The following is a 19,024-nucleotide window of genomic DNA, read 5'->3' as shown; positions in this document are numbered from 1 at the left end:
TGAAAAAACATATCTGTAAAGTTACTCTAGAAACTGGACGATTTGTATTTGTCAAAAAAATGTGGCTCACTGTAGATAAAACGATTCTTTTTTGAAACCTGGTTTGCTCTTAGAGATTGGATGCAGTTTAATAAATAATAAAAAAACAAAAAGATTGGATGCAATTTAATAAATAATTAAAAAAGAACAAAAAATAATACGCCTGGTGGGACTCGAACTAATCGTCTGCTTAGAAGTCAGACGCCTTATCCATTACGCCACAGGCGCCGATTGATTTATTCTCTCCTTAAAATTTATAGATACAATAATTAACTGTTCCCGTATAGATACGAGCAGCAGATCTCTCTTCGGTCATCCTCTACGCGAGCGGCCGCTTCCCCCATCCAGCCCCGCACGACGTCGCCGGAACCGGAGAAGGGAAGGGGAGCGCGAGATGGAGAAGGCCAATAAGCTCAGCGCTGGAGCGGGCGAGAAGGCGACCAAGAACAGGAGCCACGGGTCCACGGCGCTGTTCGTCGCGGTGGACTACGCCTTCCTGCTCGCCTTCGCCGGCTTCCTCGCCTACCTCGTCGGGTCGTGGATCCTCCCCTCCGCTGCCTAGACCGGTCCGCGTTCGTGGATTTCTCTTCTTTCTTCCACTTTTTTTGTTTTTTGCTTGGAGCCGGTGGCAGTTAGAGCGCACCGAGATCTTGCCGGGCGGCCGGGTGGTTCTCGTCTCGATCTGATGCCGCTCCCGCGATGTAATCCGGCCACATTTTGACGAGAAGAGAACTAGCAGTGTTTCTTGGCAATTTGGCTGGTAATGTAACAAACCTTTGCTTGTTCAATCGCTATCTCTGCTCGTGTTCGGAGTTTGCTTGGGCATTGATCTGGCATTCTGGCGTTTGTGTGGCGATCTTTGATGCCTCCATGCTGCTGACGCCAACTGAAAGTAAATCCGTCAGCTAGCTGGATCTCATGCTTCGTTTTCGATGTATGAATCTGTGATTCAATACCTGAGCATGACTGATATACTGTGCTTTAAATATCTACCTTCGTTCATCCTCTCACTTGCCTGGAACATTAGTTGAATAAACGTGGTCGTTCTAACTAGCCTGCACTATTAAACCAAAATTGGATCGAAAATGTGCACTGAGATGAAATGGCATTTCAGCAATTTTGGTAGCTGGAGTTATTCATCTTTTGCTCCAACATCAAATGAAACAGGAATTCTTTTTTTTTTCATGAATGAATACTGTTTGTCCTTCGTCTTACAGTGTTCCCACCATTACTTATTTGGTCATGAAGTCAAATTGTCAAAGTAGACTCTTATTTAGCTTTCATCAATCAACTTTGCACGGTTTGGCCAACAAATGCCATAGGTTCTCTTTTTGCCGAGAGAAACCTTTTAGCAGCTCTTTGGTTTCTGATTTGCTTCCTATCAGAATTGCACGGTGCTTGAGTCAACAATAGCATAATTTCAGCCAAAACACACCTCTTCAATTTTCTTTGCAAGGCTACATATAAAGACCCGTACCATATATACATCCGGTTGGCCGTTGCATCCAAAGTAGCATTGCTCTGCCTGACTAGTGACTGCCAATTCGAAGAACAATTCAGGAGGCTACTGCCTGATAGCAACGATCAGATAGCACATGTACATCATATCTTTGAGAGGCCCTGTAGCTGTGCTCCTTTAGGAGCTGACATACAGATATCCACAAAAATTATGACAATATACACGGATGACTGCAATGGATGGGATCTTCTCTCGGAGCTTCTAAGTTAGCGCCACTTGAACAGTCTTCACGCCTGCAGCTCGGCCTGTGAGCCGGACATTCACAGTGCGGCCAACGATCTTGATGAACTCGAGCTCGCCACCTCCTTTGCCAGCAAGGTATGGCCTAATCTCAGCTAGTACCTGAAATTTGGTTTAAAGGAGTCACCAATACCTTAAGATATCCCTCTTAATATTTTATTTTATCTGTAAGAAGGTGAATCATGTAATGGTGCAAATGGTGTAGAATGATCCCAGAAGGAGGCAAGGTATAATGTTGGAGCGATTATTGGCATCAGGATGATAGAAATAATATCACTTGATCACAAAGAAAATAAGATGTCTTTATCAATTCAGATTCAGGGTTTTAGATACGCTCCTCGTTCCTACAAAGTGAAACTGATAATTTCAGTATTTCAAACCTCATATTTATATAAGCAGGACCTGGAGTAGCGAGGGTGTTGCTCCAGGTATAGAGCTCTCAGGCAAAAAGGTTCAATTCAAACAATGTAGTTTCAGAATGCAAGTCCAAAACTAATATATTGAAGAAAGATGTCCTCCAATGTTCCTAAAACTACTACCAAGCACTAAAAGTTGCACAAACTAATGGTCTAAGATCGGCTATCAATCAGATACTTGTATTTGTTTAGACATTTAATTGAGATAGCTAGTGCATCAAATCAAATTCAGTACAATCGTCCCTTTCAGATAAAAAATCAGTGCCAAGCGGTGCTGGGCCTATCGACCATTTACAGTTGAATCACCTGCAGATGCAGGTTTAAGTGATCACAGGAGTCACCCTAACTAATGTTTATTCGTGCAAATCATCTACTAGCATGTTTACAAGATTCATTCAGAACATTAAAACAAAACAAGCCTGCACGGTTGGCAAATACCTTCTGAACATTTGCTTCATTTAGCTTAAGCCCCATCTCCTTGTCTGCAACACGTTCGACTGCGCTGATCTCTGGTATGTTCTCCATCAAGCGTCGCTGAATGCTCATCTTCATCGTCGTCACTGAGCTTGGACACGATCCACGTGCTTCCTGCAGCTTCAATCTCACAACATTCCCGTTGATCTCGTGCAAGGCGACATCGCCTCCATCTGCTATCAGATACGGGCGCACTTCATCCAGAACTGACTCGACATTTCCAGTGGTTAATGGCAACTGCACCACTGTATTCAGGCCGGCGACGGCTCGTGCAACTGCTTCGCATGCAGAACATAAAACAGCTATAGGTTCAGTTGACCTCGTAAAAGGGCAAGGCAAGTACTGAATTGTTCAGATCATTCAGATGAACTTGCTCTATCAGATTCCGAGCAGAAATTCAGCAAAACAGTTTGCAAGCTAGAGGCAACTATGAATTGATCGTTTTCAGTCATCCAGAACCACATTACAAGCAGTGCGAAACAATGTAATTATTCAGCTGAATCATGTAAGAATTCCTCGTCCTATGGAGGAGCTCTGAGAGCATGCTTAGCGAACATCTCTCATCTCTGCTGCAGGAAAGCTTTGCAACTGGCAATTGCAGCCGGCGATGAGGGGGGAGGCCTCACCTTGCGGACGGCGGCCAATGGACGTGGCGGCAACCAATCATGGCGCAGGACTCTCACGCGTCCACGACACGACACGCACCTCCACGCCGAAACATCTCGCCCAGTTAGCATCATCACATTCCCAATCCACGCCGAAAGTACAAAGGGAACAGAAGCAAAGAGGAAGCCTAGCCCAAACCATGGACGAGGACGACGAGGAGGAGGAAGCGGCCGGAGCCCACGCCGACACGGCCACGGCGGCCGCCGCCGACGTCGCCATCCCCCCTCACGCCCTCAGGGTGAAGGATTCTTCCAATCGGCCGGCGTGGGGTGTCGAGACGCTCCCGCCAGCTGCCACCGCTCTTCTTGGTGGCGGCTGGCGGGTTGATTAGTATTGTGCCGCGATTCCTGGGCTCGCCGGTTTTCTCTCCCCGGGCACGGCCGGCTCGTCCGGCCGTTTGTCTTTTTTTTTTTTTTTTTTAAGACTTGGAGATTCATTCATTCATTGGGAGCAAAATTATAATCTGCAGTCAATGCGTCTAATACATAAGCTGGAGCATAAGTCCACAAACCAGCTCGTGTATCAACCGTGACCCTCTTAGCTAACGAGTGTGCTACCTTATTATAATTCCTGGGTATAAAGGAAAAATTAAACTCAAGAAACACTAGGCTTAGCTCCCGAATCTCCTGCAGAACCGTCGCAATGGTTGATCTCTGACTAGATCCCGCCTGCCATAGCTGAATGAGTTGTTGGCAGTCGGATTCCAGCCAGACTCTCCAAGCTCCAAATTGAATCGCCAGTCTCAGCCCATCCCGGCAGGCTAGAGCTTCGACAATGAAGACATCAAGACATTGATCATACCACTTTGCACTGCCTCTGATGAAATTACCAGAGCTATCCCGGAGGATTGCCCCGGTAGCTCCCTGCCCTGATCGGTCATAGAAGGCCCCGTCTGTGTTGCACTTGAGCCAACCATCTTGAGGACATTCCCACCTCGGTTGCTGAGTTGCTGGTCGAGGTGGCGTTTGGTGACGGGTTGCTTGTCCAAGATCATAGGCCAAGTCCGCCACCCACTGCACCGTCACCCGAACTGGCGGCAGTATCTCACCATGTCTTCTCTTATTACGCAGCGTCCAGAGCGCATACATTCCGATCATGATGATCTGTTGCCCATCTCCGATAACTGCTCTTCCCTCTGCAAGGTTATGAGCCCAGTTGTCTTGATGCAAGGCCAGGAGCTTCACACCTGTATTGGTTTTTGTCGCCTCCCAGAACACCCTTGTGATCGAACACTCCAACAGCGTGTGCCTAATGGATTCAGATTCCGCACCACATACCTCACAGTTTGCAATCGGCTCCACATGCTTGCGATGCAGTACCTGGCGAGATGGGAGGAATTCCTGAATCACCCTCCACCAGAACACCTTGACTTTTGGAGGTATCTTCAGTTTCCAAATTTTGCCCCATACTGAACTTCCGGAGCCATCTGCTTCCAAACCCACCGCCTCACCAGTGCGTGCCTCATCAAGCAATCCATAAGCCGATTTGACTGAATAGCAGCCATGTTGTTCTGGTTCCCAAGCCCACACATCTTCTTGTTGGAGTCTTGCCGGAGTGCGCATGATTGCAGCTGCATCCACCGGAAAAAAGATCTCCGTAATGAGGTCTGCATTCCACTGTCCATTATCTGACAATAGGTCGGCCACCTGCTCAACCTGTTGCCCGTCCTCCGGGGTGATCGGTTGACCTCTGAAATGGTCTAGGAGCCAACGATCCCTCCAGATATGAGTCGAGGCCCCACTACCAATCCTCCTAATCAGCCCCTTCATCAACACATCACGCCCGCACGATGAAAGGTCCTAATATGGCTAGAGGGGGGGTGAATAGCCTATTTAAAATTCTACAAATCAACTAGAGCAATTTGATTAGTATGACAAATAGCGTAATGCAAACTTGCTCTAGCTCTACAAGGGTTGCAAGCCACCTATCCAATAATCCTAGTTGCAATGATTACTTAGGCACACAACTTCCAAAGTAATTACTCACTAAGAGCTCTCAATCTTGCTACTCTAAAGAGCTCAACTAGATGAATGTAAATAATAAAGCAAGCTCTCAATTCTAATTACACTAAAGAGCTTGTATCAACTAGTTTGTAAGAATATAAATAAGTGAGTAAGGTGATTATACCGACGTGTAGGGGATGAACCAATCACAAGAAGAATATATAGCTAATCACCGGGAGAATGCCAAAGACAAGAGACAATTGATTTTCTCCCGAGGTTCACGTGCTTGCCAACACGCTACGTCCCCGTTGTGTCGACCAACACTTGGTGGTTCGACGGCTAAGAGGTGTTTCACAAACCTCGTCCACACGATAGGACACCGCAAGAACCGACCCACAAGTGAGGTAACTCAATGACACAAGCAATTTACTAGAGTTACCTTTCGACACTCCACCGGGAAAGGTACAACTCCCCTCACAATCACCGAAGGCGGCCACGAACAATCACTAACTCGTGTCGATCCTTCACCGCTGCTCCGAACCGTCTAGGTGGTGGCAACCACCAAGAGTAACAAGCGAAATCCGCAGCGCAACACGAATACCAAGTGCCTCTAGATGCAATCACTCAAGCAATGTACTTGGATTCTCTCCTAATCTCACAAAGATGATGAATCAATGATGGAGATGAGTGGGAGGACTTTGGCTAAGCTCACAAGGTTGTTATGTCAATGAAAATGTGCAAGTCAGCTCCCTTGAGCCGGCCATGGGGCTATAAATAGAGCCCCCATCAAATAGAGCCGTTATACCCCTTTACTGGGCAAAACGCGCTCTGATCGGACGCTCCGGTCAAACTGACCGGACGCTGAAGCCTCAGCGTCCGATCGTTTCCAGTAAGCTCCTCGAGGCATATTTTTTCGACCGGACGCGTCCGGTCCACCTTGACTGGACACAGACCAGCGTCTGGTGCAATACCCTCGGTACTGTGCAGACCCGTCAGTTTGACCGGACGCAGAAACCAGCGTCCGGTGCTTTCAAACCCAGCGTCCGGTCAGTTGACCAACGCCAGCGTCTTCGCGATCAACTCGTTTTCACTTCTAACTTCTTCACCCTTGATCCAATGTGCCAACCACAAGAATTTGCATCCGGCGCAATAGAAAATAGGCATTTCATTTTCCCAAAAGCGCTGAATCCCGCCCATCTCAACCCTGCAAACACCACCTCCTTTGTAGATGTGCCAACACCACCAAGTGTATCACCTTGTGCACAAGTGTTAGCATATTTTCACAAACATTTTCAAGGGTGTTAGCACTCCACTAGATCCTAAATGCATATGCAATGAGTTAGAGCATCTAGTGGCACTTTGATAACCGCATTCCGATACGAGCTTCACTCCTCTTAATAGTACGGCTATCTATCCTAAATGTAATCACACTCACTAAGTGTCTTGATCACTAAAACAAAATGGCTCCTATATTTTATACCTTTGCCTTGAGCCTTTTGTTTTTCTCTTTCTTCTTTTCCAAGTTTAAGCATTTGACCATCACCATTGTCATGATCTTCGCCATTGCTTCATCACTTGGAGTAGTGCTACCTATCTCATAATCATCTTGATAAACTAGGTTAGCACTTAGGGTTTCATCAATTAACCAAAACCAAACTAGAGCTTTCAGGCGAGAATGGAACGCCATGTCTAACTTGCATGCTTCTTCCTGGTGCTTGTCAGAAAATTCCCATCATGATAGTATCTACCTTTCAACACCTTGGCACAAAGGCTATCCGGCTTTGTCAGCAGCCTCCATCCTTGTTTACCAAGCATAGCGAGGTTAAAATTCCTCATGTCTCTAAAGCCCATGCCACCCAAGGGTTTTGGGTAGGTAAGCCGGTCCCATTTTAGCCAGTGCATTCTCTTGCTATCTGCTGAGCTGCCCCACCAATAGTTTGCTATGGGGGAGCGCATTTTCTTGTAGGTTGTCTTTGAGAGTAGAAAACAACTCATAGAGTAGGTTGGTATGGCTTGCGCGATAGATTTGAGAAGAACCCCCCTCCCTGCCCAACTTGCCTCCCTACCACTCCATGTGCCGATTGCTTTCCTGATCCTCTATAGTGGATCGCCCCACCGCTGTAGGTAGCCCTAAGTATTTTTCTGCCAATGCTTCCTGATCAATGTTTAGTGTCTCCCGAACCTCCACTTTCATCTCATCAGAGCAATTCTGGCTGAAGAAGACCGCTGACTTATCACGGTTCACCATTTGCCCCGATCCTCTACTATAGACATCAAGTAGCTGTTGCAGCCTTGAGGCCCTCCTCTGCGATGCTTCTGAAAAGACTATGCAGTCATCCGCAAAGAGTAGGTGCGAGATCCAGGGGGCATGGACACCCATGCGCACACCTCTGGATAGATACACTGGCCCCACCGACTTCAACAAGCATGATAAACCTTCAGCACAGAGAAGGAATAGGTAGGGGGAGATGGGATCGCCCTGACGATGTAACACCCCGGTGTTATGCCTGCATCTAGGCACTGCTAATCATACATGTCATGCATCATCAATCATCCTAATCCTACATGCATGATCTTGCATATAACAACTGAAATATTTCTTCGAAACATACGAAACATGATTGTGAAACGAAAATGGTACATACACTTATTATGGTTGTTTTGCTCTGATTCTTGCTTGCTAGTTGAGTAGAAACTGTTGGTTATGCTTATAAATCATCTAGAATGGTTTAGCACAATTTTTGGAGCAAGGTTTGTATTCAAATTAATTTAAAATTCTACTTCCAAAGTAAGTTCCCAAAATTAGGGTTTTGAGTTAAAATTTAACTTTGATTCGATAATTTAAAATCTAGATAGAATTGGACTTTGGTCATAAAAGCAAAGTTGTAGGTAATTAAATTCTAAGCAACTTTCATTTTTGGTACATTTTCAAAAGAGGTCATTTTCTTGCTCAAAATAATGTTTGAAAGATGGCATTTAAAAATTTCTTGAAAATAAATTGAAAATCTTCATTTCCTTTTTCCTGGGCCGCCGCCTCGCTTCTGGCCCGCCATCAAAGCCGGCCCAGCGAGCTCCCGCGCGCCGCGCGCGCCTCGCCTCGCTCGGCCCAGCCCAGCACCGCGCCGCGCCCGGCCTGCCTCCGCGCGCCGCGCCTTCTTCTCCCGCGCGCCGTGCCCGTCGCCGCGCCACGTCCCGAGCGCGTCAGGCGACGCCCGCCGCGTGTCCGCCACGCGCCCGGCTAGCCCTGACCGCGCAGCGCACTGGCGGACTTGAAGAGGAGCGCGCCCTGCTGCCAGCCGCACGCGCTCTGCCCCCACTCCTCCCGCGCTGCTTTTCCCTCCGCCCTCGCCGCGAGCCCGAGCTCCGCCCTCGCCGCGAGCCCCGAGCTCCGCCGGCGTCTAACTCCCTCACCACCGAGCCATTCTTCAATTCGTCGCGCCCGCAGCTCCGCCTCGCCTCCCTTTGGCTCACGCGCGAGCTTGCTCCGCCTTCCGAGCCCTGGGTAAGCCTCCCCACGTCTCGCCACCGACGGCCATGGCGCCGCCGTGCTCGGCCGCCATGGGAGTCGCCTTCCTCCTCTTCTCCAGCCCCGCCTAGCTGCCCTACCGCACTCACCATCTTCTCGCGCGTCGCATGCGCCCGCTAGCCCGCCTTGCCTCGGCCGGAGATGGCTGCCGGCCTCGTGGCCGAGCCGCGCCGCCGTGCCAGCGCAAGCGCCGGCATGGCCCTGCCCGAGCCAGGCCGGCCAGGCCAAGTGGCCGTGGGCCGAGCCCCGAGCCAGGCCGACTCCCCCTCCCTCGCGCTTGGGCCGCGCAGGCCGGTGATGGCCGTGGGCCAGTTCCATTCCGCAGGCCGGCCCAGTAGCATTTAAATGAATTGATTTCTATTTATTATTTGTTATTTGAAATCAAAAATGGTTTGAAAAATGTTTGGATGGTCAAATTTGCTCCAAATTTGTTGAAACAAATTTTTCTAGGTTCCTTATTACCAGATCTACTAGGGAAAATTATTGCATGTCATTTTTGGGATACTTTTCTATAGGATTTTATTTAATCTTGAATATTGCTGATAACTTGAAAAATGGGTATAGAAATATATAGGCTTCAGAAAAATATGATTTCAAGTTTGTTCATCTTCTTATGTCATGTACTTCCTAGGAAAAATATATTTCATGCATGTTCTGTGGAAAAATTTTGAGGTGTAGTTCAAGTACTTTTAATGGCTGATTTTTGTTATTTTTGCTAGGGCACAAATTTTGTATAAAACATGCATGTGATAATTTTTGTACAGTCATTATATGCTATGAAGAACCTAGGAAAAATATTATTTCTGTTGTTTGACACTTTTCATAGTACAAAGTAATTTCATGCTCATTTTCATGCTATAGCTTGTCATTTTTGTGTAGGATAGTTTACTTATCCAAATGCCATGAAATTTTTATGGTAGTCTGTTTAGAGTAGTATTATGCTACTGTAATTTTCTCAGATTTTTAGGAGCATCAGAAATATATGTTGCTATTCAAACCTATTATTAATTAGGGTTTAAGCAAGTGTCGCTTTAAGTGTGATTAAGAAATTAGTAAAGCTTTGGTGTATCTTTGAAGCATTTCATAAGATAGGTTAACTTAACATATTAGTAGTAGAAGAGAATGCAGTAGATGACATGTGCTTGTATTATAGTTTCGTGGATGATGTTGACTACCTTGCATTTAAACATATCCATTGCATTCATCTCCTTCGATGCACCGTTTGCATAATCACTTACGCGCATTGCATCATACAGGATCGCAAACCGAGAACCCAGTCGTCATAACCGAGGAGCCCGAGGAGCAGCTCGAGGCGCAGGCAGCAGGAAGTGCCAGAAGCCGACGAGGAGGACGTTGAGGAACTTCCGGAGTGCCCCGATCACCGTCCGAGCTCCTTCGAGAGAGGCAAGCCCCGGAGCATTTTCTCCCGGTTTGCAATTAATTAATTAAATGTTTTACTTTAAATTGATGCATTACGTTCAGGAGTTGTTTGCAACCGTTGCTGCATTATACCTTGTTTACCTTTGTTATACTATATCCTTGTTACCCTGGTATCCGCAGTCGAGTCAATGCTTAGCTGGCTTAGACCGGTAGAAGTCGGGTGATTTCCTGTCACCTGCGAGCTATAGGTGGTTACCTGGATCTGCTTGGATGACTATGAAGTCATGGTATAACTAAGGGTTAAATGAAGTTGAGACCGGACGGAGACTTGCAGAGTTTTGAACTGTAGTGTTTCCGTCTGTGTCGATTAAGGACCGACCGTTGTTGGGCCTCGAGTCATGTTGAACGCATGCCTTACATTTAGCTGGCCGGATAAAGTACCTTCCGACCGCGAAGCTGGGAGATTTTTCGGGCCGAGTAGATTGCCCGCAGCGCACTGTGCCGAAGCAGGTGTGGTAGGAAACGGGGGCGGGATGATAAGACCAAAGTGCAGTCGGTCGGCCCCCGGGTACATGTGGTTCCTGGCAAACTCGAGATACCTGGAAAGTTGGCTCGGTGATCAATATCTCACTTTAGCGGGTGAGTGAGGTTTGTGTAAGGAATAAATCACCAGCTGGTTAGGAATCGATTCGAATCGCCATCGCTCCTGGATAGTGAGCACTTGACTTGAGTGACTTCATCGTAGTAAATGTTATGGAACACTTGGACAGTTATAATGAATATGACGGTATGGAAGTTACTTAATGATCATTGGTTATCATTATCTGCTTAATCACATGTTTACTCTAGTATAGGTGCAAATCTAGTGGACAGGTTAATAATAATTAACTTGGCAATAATGCTTTTAGAAAGGTTCTTGAAATGCTAAAAATGCTTCTTTTGCAAATGAGTCAGCTACCCTACTATAAAGCCCTTCATAATCCTTGGTGTCATTTATTTTCGGTTATGTCGGGTAAGTCTGGCTGAGTACCTTCTCGTACTCAGGGTTTTATTCCCACTTGTTGCAGATGGGCAGATGTACTATGGCTACTGTATCAACTGCCTGTATCCTGCGATGGGTGATGCTTAGGACCATGGGCATGGTCATTCCTTACGTCTCATCTGATGCTTTTGTTGGAGATGATCATTCGCTGGCACTATATTTGAACTCCGTGTGAGTGTGTGTGGTTTTAAACAAATGACTTCCGCTACTTTTTATTTGAACTTGTTTTGTAATAACTATGTTTAAACTCTGATGTATCTATATGCAAACTTTTATGTAATATGTGATTGGTGACCGCTAAACTTATTACGATCATGGCTGGGACATGAGTTGGTTTGAAATCCTTCGTGATTTCACGGACTACCGGGTTATACGGGCTTAAGTTTGCTAAAGCGTCTGCGCTGGCGGATGATTTTCTTACTTAATTTCGTATAATTGGTCGGTTCTGTTACACAAGACCCCTCACAATCACCGCGATCGGAGCCGAAGACAATCACCAACCTCCGCTCGACGATCCTCGCTGCTCCAAGCCATCTAGGTGGCGGCAACCACCAAGAGAAACAAGTGAATCCCATAGCAAAACACAAATACCAAGTGCCTCTAGATGCAAACACTCAATCAATGCACTTGAATTCTCTCCCAATCTCACAAAGATGTTGAATCAATGATGGAGATGAGTGGGAGGGCTTTGGCTAAGCTCACAAGGTTGCTATGTCAATGCAAATGGTCAAGAGGGTGAGCTTGAACCGGCCATGGGGCTTAAATAGAAGCCCCCCACGAAATAGAGTCGTTGGCTCCTCAGTCCACTAAAAATCGGGGCGACCGGACACTGGACTCCAGCGTCCGGTCGCGCGATGCGTGCCACATGGCCCCTGCTTCAAACGTTGATCGCTCGATCTCAACGGTCGTCAGTACATTTAAGTTCTGACCAGACGCGCTGCTTCGAAGTGACCGGACGTAGGACCCTAGCTTCCGGTCGTTTCCAGTAAGGTTCCATTCGCGACCGGACGCGTCCGGTCACGCTCGACTGAACTCGCCCAATGTTTGGTCACTCAGCGTCTCCTCTGTGCGTCGCCACATCAGCGTACGTCAGCACTGACCAGACGCAGGCCCTGAGCGTCCGGTCATTCTTCGTGCCAGCGTCCTGTCACAAGACCGAGACTGCGCGCTCACTGCTGCTACTGACCGGACGTAGGACCCCAGCGTCCGGTCACTGCGTGACCAGCGTCCGGTGCACTATGTGAAACCCTGTCTTTTTTGTACAGGGCGCTGATGGTGTTTCGAACCCTTGCTCCCAAGTGCTAAACATAATGTGTATCACCTTTGTGCATGTGTGTTAGCATATTTTCACAAACATTTTCAAGGGTGTTAGCACTCCACTAGATCCTAAATGTATACGCAATGAGTTAGAGCATCTAGTGGCACTTTGATAACCGCATTTCGATATGATTTTTACCCCTCTTAATAGTACGGCTATCGATCATAAATGTGATCACACTCTCTAAGTATCTTGATCACTAAATCGAAAAGCTCCTATGAATTTCACCTTTGCCTTGAGCTTTTTGTTTTTCTCTTACTTCTTTTCCAAATCCAAGCACTTGATCATCACCATGGCATCACCATCATGAAGTCATTATCTTCATTTGCTTCACCACTTAGAGTAGTGCTACCTATCTCATAATCAATTTGATAAACTAGGTTAGCACTTAGGGTTTTATCAATTCACCAAAACCAAACTAGAGCTTTCAGACGGCGATGTCGCCGCCAGCTTCACCACCTCGGACCGCCGTGTCCGCGAGCGCACCTCGCCGCACGCACCCTTCGGCACCGGGGACGGCCGCCGCCACCGCCAACGGGAGAACGGACGCCGCCGGGCCCAATCCAGCCTCCTCCAACGCCTTCGTCGGATGTATGCGGTGCCGCCGTTCGTAGGGGACTGGTGAGGACGAATTGTGTGCCCTGGCCGCCGCAGCCCTACCCTCGCGCTCGCCCTCGCCCTGGCAGCCGCACCGCCGCAACACGATGTCAATCGGTGAGAAGGAGGAACAGAGAGACGAGAGAGGGTTGGAGTGGTCTGAACCTGAGAAAAATACGTGTGACAAACTATACTAATTCAATTCAATCGTCTCTATACTACTCAAACATTATTTTTTATTACAAATTTATCATTCTACCCTTAACTATGTAAAAGAAATTCAAAAATAGAATTAGCGTATTATTTTTTTTAGGTGTTGATCCCACTAATTTTAGTATGCACTTGGTGCGTATCATCCCACCATTTAGTACGCACTTATGCCTCATGGTGCCTCTCTAATTGGTTCCTCTCGGTTCCTCTGTCTTGTTAGCCGTTGGATCGCTCCTCGTGAGCCGTCCATTGTCCGACAACCATTGTAAAAATTCTCTAAAAATAATTGATTGATTATGATATCATTGTGTTCTTTCTAGTGAATGTATGCTTTGGTGTTCTAAGTTCTGCTGTAATCTGCACAGGTATGCAGTTCTGGACCATTGATGTTAAATCTTGCCTGACCAGCGTCTGCTTCTGATGGTGTGGCTACCTGAGGAGCATCTACCGATTCTGCCTTAGCTTGACAATTAAAGGCGTCCACCAGGACAGAGCTGAAAACTTGAAATGGCAAGACCACAACCCTGAAGTTGAAGTGTTGGTAAGAAACTCAGATAGGTGGATAAATGTTGTGAGCCACCTAGCTAAGAGTTTAAAGACAGATGGTAGGTGTTGGAAATGGCAGGCCATGCGGCTCCTTGTTATGAACCCCAATCAGGAATTGTGGAAAGCTCAAGAACCACTTTCCAAAATGGAAGAAAGAGAACGAATCTCAGTTAAAGGAGATAAGGTAAATCCGTACAAGGTTAGCAATCGTGATGAGAAATTCCAGAAAAGAGGAAGAAGATTGTGGAGGAAGAAGTGCTCAAAGTAGATGGCGCGAGACGAGTCGTGAGCTTTCCCCCTACATTCTTCTGATGTCGCATCAAGGACAAATAAATACCAAGAATGGCCTCACCATAAGACAACCGTCGGTGACAGTGCTGTTATTCTTCAGCTTAATCTAGGCAGCGTTTCAGAAGATTTCAGTGTATGACGTGGAGCGATGAACCTGAAACACAGAAGGGTACTTAGATGCTGATAATCATGCATAAGCGCATAGAGTTGCAACAGCTGCAATGACGCGTGCAGTAACAAAAGGTTGGTGAAAAGCATTTTGCTCCATTCACCTTTGATCGAGTGTCTGCCTCCATTGCAAAATGTTATGTTTCTCATTTCTTGCGCCTGAGTCTCCGACTAACAGTTAGGACTGACTTTGCATCCAGTTTTCAATAGTGTACTCTGACCTGAGGGCTGAGTTTTAGTACCAATCTGAATTATACACTCAGCCTGTTCGCTGGTTCGATAAGCCGTTTGTGCTGGTTTGTACAGTTGATTTACTGTGAGAGAAAAACACTGTACCCATAACTGAAAGTCTGAAACCAACGAGCGAACAGACTGACCGTGTTGAGACAGCTTTTGATCGTCGAAGTATCAACCAGTCCTTGTTTTTATATATTCAACTCAAAGCAAGATGTGAAATCTCGCACCCACAGATCGTCGCGTCTTTTTTTTCACAGTTTCAGATACTCTTTCTTATGAGGAACACAGGTTTCGGATTAAGGATGGCAACGGGGATGTACCGATCGGGTATCGCTGGAACGTTCTCTTCCTCGCTACAGAGAATTTATCATGTCCTTGTCTCTGTTAACTGTCTCGGGTATAGATTCTTGCTCATCTCCGTACCCGTCGGGCATCGGTCGGGTAACAGATACCCGACGGGTACTGCATACCCGATAAACAAGGACACTTGGGGTCGTAGCTTTGTAATCGGAGACGTTTCTTCTTTACCCGGGTATAAGTGTCGGAGTCTCGGAGATGCCGAGGAGAAGGAGCAAGGTTGCGAGGAGGACGAGCAAAGTTGGTAGAGAGACCGAACTGAGGAAGCGAGGGACACGAGCGCTCGTGAGGCACGCATGCTTGTGCTGCTGGCGGAGATGGTGAGGAAAAATTAAACTAGGGTTTCTAGAATACACAAACTATATATATAATTGTTCAGATTTGGGCCAAAATACCTACGTTGAGCTTCTTTGGGCTTAATACTCACATGACAGCTCAAATAATCGGGTTCTCCAACGGGTAACGTGGACGGGTAAAAAGGGAACGTTCCCGTACCCGCTATACCCGTCGGGGATGGATTATTGTCCATTTAGATATCCACGGGTAAAGCTATGATCTTATCTCCGTTCCCTAATAGATCAAATACCCGTCGGGTACTGGATATCGGGGCCGTTGCCATCCTTATTTCGGATACTCGCATGTCACCTAGGTAACCTTTTGTCCTACCGAGCACCAACCACCAAATACTGCCGAGCCGCGTCAAGACGGGAGAAAGCGAAAGCGAAACGGAGAAACTTCGCAGCGAGAAATTAAAAAACCGCAACTCGAAGCCCAACTTGGCAGCCGAACAACGGGAGCTCGACACCTGAGCGGCTGAGCGCCAGCGTACCCGCGGCTGCACGTAAAGCGACGGCGCCCTCGTCCTCTGCCCGTGCCCAGCTGGTGTGCCGAGAGCCCCGAAACCGTGGTCGCGTGGCGTCTGGCCTGGGGGCAGGGAACCCAGCGAAAAGAAGCCTGGGCAACTTGTGCAGCCACGCACGCACGGCGCACCAACGTTGTCTGTGCCCCTGCCCTCTGGGCTCCGCCCGGCTTCCGTGCGGCCGCGGCAAGTTGCAGACTTGCGGTGCTAACGACCTGGAGCGGAGCCAAAAGCGCACCCGTTGTTTTGCTGCAATCCGACGGCGCTTCGCTTTCGTGGCGCCGTGGTCCCCCTCAAAGGATAGCTTCCGATTTGTCCGCCGTGTCCGTGGTCCTCGAGCAATGCCGTGCCGATGAACCGTGCGGGGAACTAAAGATTTGTATACAGATCCAATGAACAGAAGGTACGGGACAAAAAAAATCTCGTGGCTCCACGCAGTGGACAGTCAGTTGCCACTTGCGAGGCGACATTTCAAAGTCGTGTGTTCTTTTGTTTCAGAGAAGAAAAAGAAGAGGCAGGGGGGAGACGGGACGAGACGGGAGAGTACACGGCTTCGCGCTGCTTTGGCTGACGACGGCATCGCCGGCCCCTATGTTGTGTGCCGCCGCTTACTGCCAGGAATTTTTTTTAACACATCTTTAAACTCATTTTAAAACTAACACCGTTTAATTTTTTTCAAATCTAACACTTTTGGCCGCGTCTATTCGCACGGCGCAGCGAATTAACGTTGTCGCGCCATGTATGGGGGCGCGGCGAGGCTGCCTACGTGGCAGCGACCAAGGCCGCTGACCGGTGACGTGACCAGCTCTGCCACGCCACCGATCAGGGCGCGGCTGTGACGCGCCACTCGCCAAGGCGTGACAGAGCAAAATATTTTCCTCCATACTCTAACTACTCATTGAAATCATTCGATCCACCGTGGAGGCCAAGGAGGAGCTTCATTACCTTGACAAGGACGAGGAGAAGCTTCAGGAAAGGTAGGGAGGAGAACGACAAGGGAGGGAAAATTCAGCGACCGGTCGTGGGGAAGCCGGGAGGCAATGGCGTGGCGGTGCGGGCTGGGAGGCGCGGCGACGGGGCAGGGTGGCACGGAGGTGGCTGCTGTGCGGCGTGGAGTGGAAGAGAGAGAGGGAGGAAAGGGACTAGGCCGCATGGCGAGTGGCGCGTCACTGCCGCGCCCTGATCGTTGGCGCGGCAGAGCTGGCCACGTCACCGGTCAGTGGCCCTGGTCGCTGCCACGTAGGCAGCCTCGCCGCGCCCCCATGCATGACGCGGCAGTGTTAATTCGCCGCGCGCGTGCAAATAGACGCAACCAAAAGTGTTAGATTTAGAAAAAAAAATTTAAACAGTGTTAGTTTTAAACTTAGTTTAAAAATGTGTTAAAAATAAAAAAAAATCACTGCGAGCTCGCCCGGGGGATGTTCCTCGTACTGTCGTGTGTTTCGCTGATGGCGACAATGGCGAATCGGTGTCAACACTGGCCACGTCACCGACGGGGGAGGTGAATTTGCCTGGTTTTTCACATTTGTTGAAACTTCACCGCATGTTATCATGCAAAGATCAATCCCTGCAGCTGCAGGGATCGAATGGACGCTCTTCGATGACTGAACAAACATTGCAGATTAGTTCGAGTCCAGAAGGCAGTAGTACACTGTGATACATCACGAAGCAGCGAAGGCTCATCCATAGCCAACTACACTTCGTATATACACATACACATACACATACACATACACATACACTGGTAGTAAATGATCGAACGGAAAGCATGGACAGCAGCATGTTGAGGCCATGATCTCCGAAAAAAAAGGGGAAACACACACGCCACGCTTACAGATTGCAGTATTAATAGTTGCAGTTGCACCATGTTTGGTTTATCCACAGAAGAATGATGCAATTCATTCATGAAAATGCTAGAATTAATATTGCTTAATGAAGCTGTTCCGAATGGCGATCGAGAGGCGCCTCTTGACGACGCCGGCAGCGAGCGAAGGAGATGGCATCCACATCTTGGGCTCGGGCGTCGGCACTGGGCACTGGGCACTGGGCAGGCGCTGGCATGCCTACATCACCAGCTCCGACACCCACCCCAAGTCCGGCCCGTCCTCCTCCGTGACCGCAGGCAGGACCGGCGCCGACGACGCCTGGGCCTTCCTGAAGCTGAGCTCCCGCATTGCGAGCATCAGCTCCTCCATCTCGGCGTCGGCGTCCGACGACGGCTCGTCGATGGCGTCGACCCACCTCCGTTGGCCCTCCACGGGAGACACCGGGGGCGACTCCCAGAGCGGCGCCAGGGTCGACTTGGGCGAGAGCGAGAGCGGCAAGCACTCGTCCTTGGTCCCGGCGCCGGCGGCGGCGCGGAGCTCGGCCACGGTGTGCGCGAAGAAGCAGACGCGGCGTCGGCAGGCGGCGCCCGCGCGGCATGGGCGGGTGCGGTAGCGGGACGGGTGGAGCCACAGCTCGAAGGTGCCGTGCGCGAACGGGCAGGCGAGACCCCGCGGGCACGCGGCGCCCGGGCGGTGCCGGAAGTCCGGGCACGGCTCCCCCGTGTAGGCGACGCGGCGCGGGTCCCGGCGCCGCGCGGCCTCGCCCGGGTGCGCGTACGGGCACGCCGTCCAGTCGTGGCTCCGCGCGCGCGCGCACCGCCGCACCTTGAACTCGTACATCATGAACTCGTCGTCCGCCTCCGCGTCCGTATCTCCGCCGCGGGCGGCGGAGAGGTACTCCCCGAGCGCCGCGAGGAGCTGCGGCGGGATCTCCACGGCGGTTGCGTCCGCCCACGACACGCCCAGAGACGCCGGGTCGAGCACCAGGTGCTCGTAGCTGTGGTGGGTGTGCTGCTCACGGCTCACCATGCCGTCGCTCACTGCCTCAGACCCTCACTCTGTTCAGCACTCGGTCCGCCTGGGTACGGTGGTGACGGAGAAGGAAAGGAGAGGAGTGTAGTGGTGACCGTGGCTTGAGGTGACTGGCGCGGGGTTTTATAGGTGGCGCGCACGAGACGGACGGGGTCGACGCGCGCCCGCGGTTGGGTTTTGGGCTGGGACGGCATCCGGTGCATGGCGTGGGGGGCATGGCATGGGCGGTATTGAGGGCTCTGTTGGTTGCCGAGCTATCGGAGGCTGGCGTGCGTGCCTGCGTGGGGGGTGGTTTTGGCGCGGGGCGGGGTACGTGGGGGCGCGGGGCGGATACGTGG

At 49.5% G+C, this 19,024-nt stretch overlaps 1 protein-coding gene and 1 pseudogene across 1 annotated transcript; both read right to left on the bottom strand.

Annotated features, from left to right (window-relative positions):
- Positions 1-1,515: 1,515 nt before the first annotated feature.
- LOC136530815 (nifU-like protein 1, chloroplastic) lies at positions 1,516-3,746 on the bottom strand (annotated as a pseudogene).
- Positions 3,747-17,449: 13,703 nt separating this feature from the next.
- Positions 17,450-18,763, bottom strand: LOC136530814 (zinc finger CCCH domain-containing protein 37-like). The gene has a single exon (XM_066523532.1). The coding sequence runs from the start codon at positions 18,681-18,683 to the stop codon at positions 17,892-17,894; it is 792 nt and encodes a 263-aa protein (XP_066379629.1). The 5' UTR covers positions 18,684-18,763; the 3' UTR covers positions 17,450-17,891.
- Positions 18,764-19,024: the final 261 nt, after the last annotated feature.

The sequence above is a fragment of the Miscanthus floridulus genome, unplaced genomic scaffold, assembly GCF_019320115.1.
Source record: "Miscanthus floridulus cultivar M001 unplaced genomic scaffold, ASM1932011v1 fs_214_1_2, whole genome shotgun sequence".
Taxonomy (NCBI): Eukaryota; Viridiplantae; Streptophyta; class Magnoliopsida; order Poales; family Poaceae; genus Miscanthus; species Miscanthus floridulus.
This window is presented reverse-complemented; position numbering and strand designations above follow the sequence as displayed.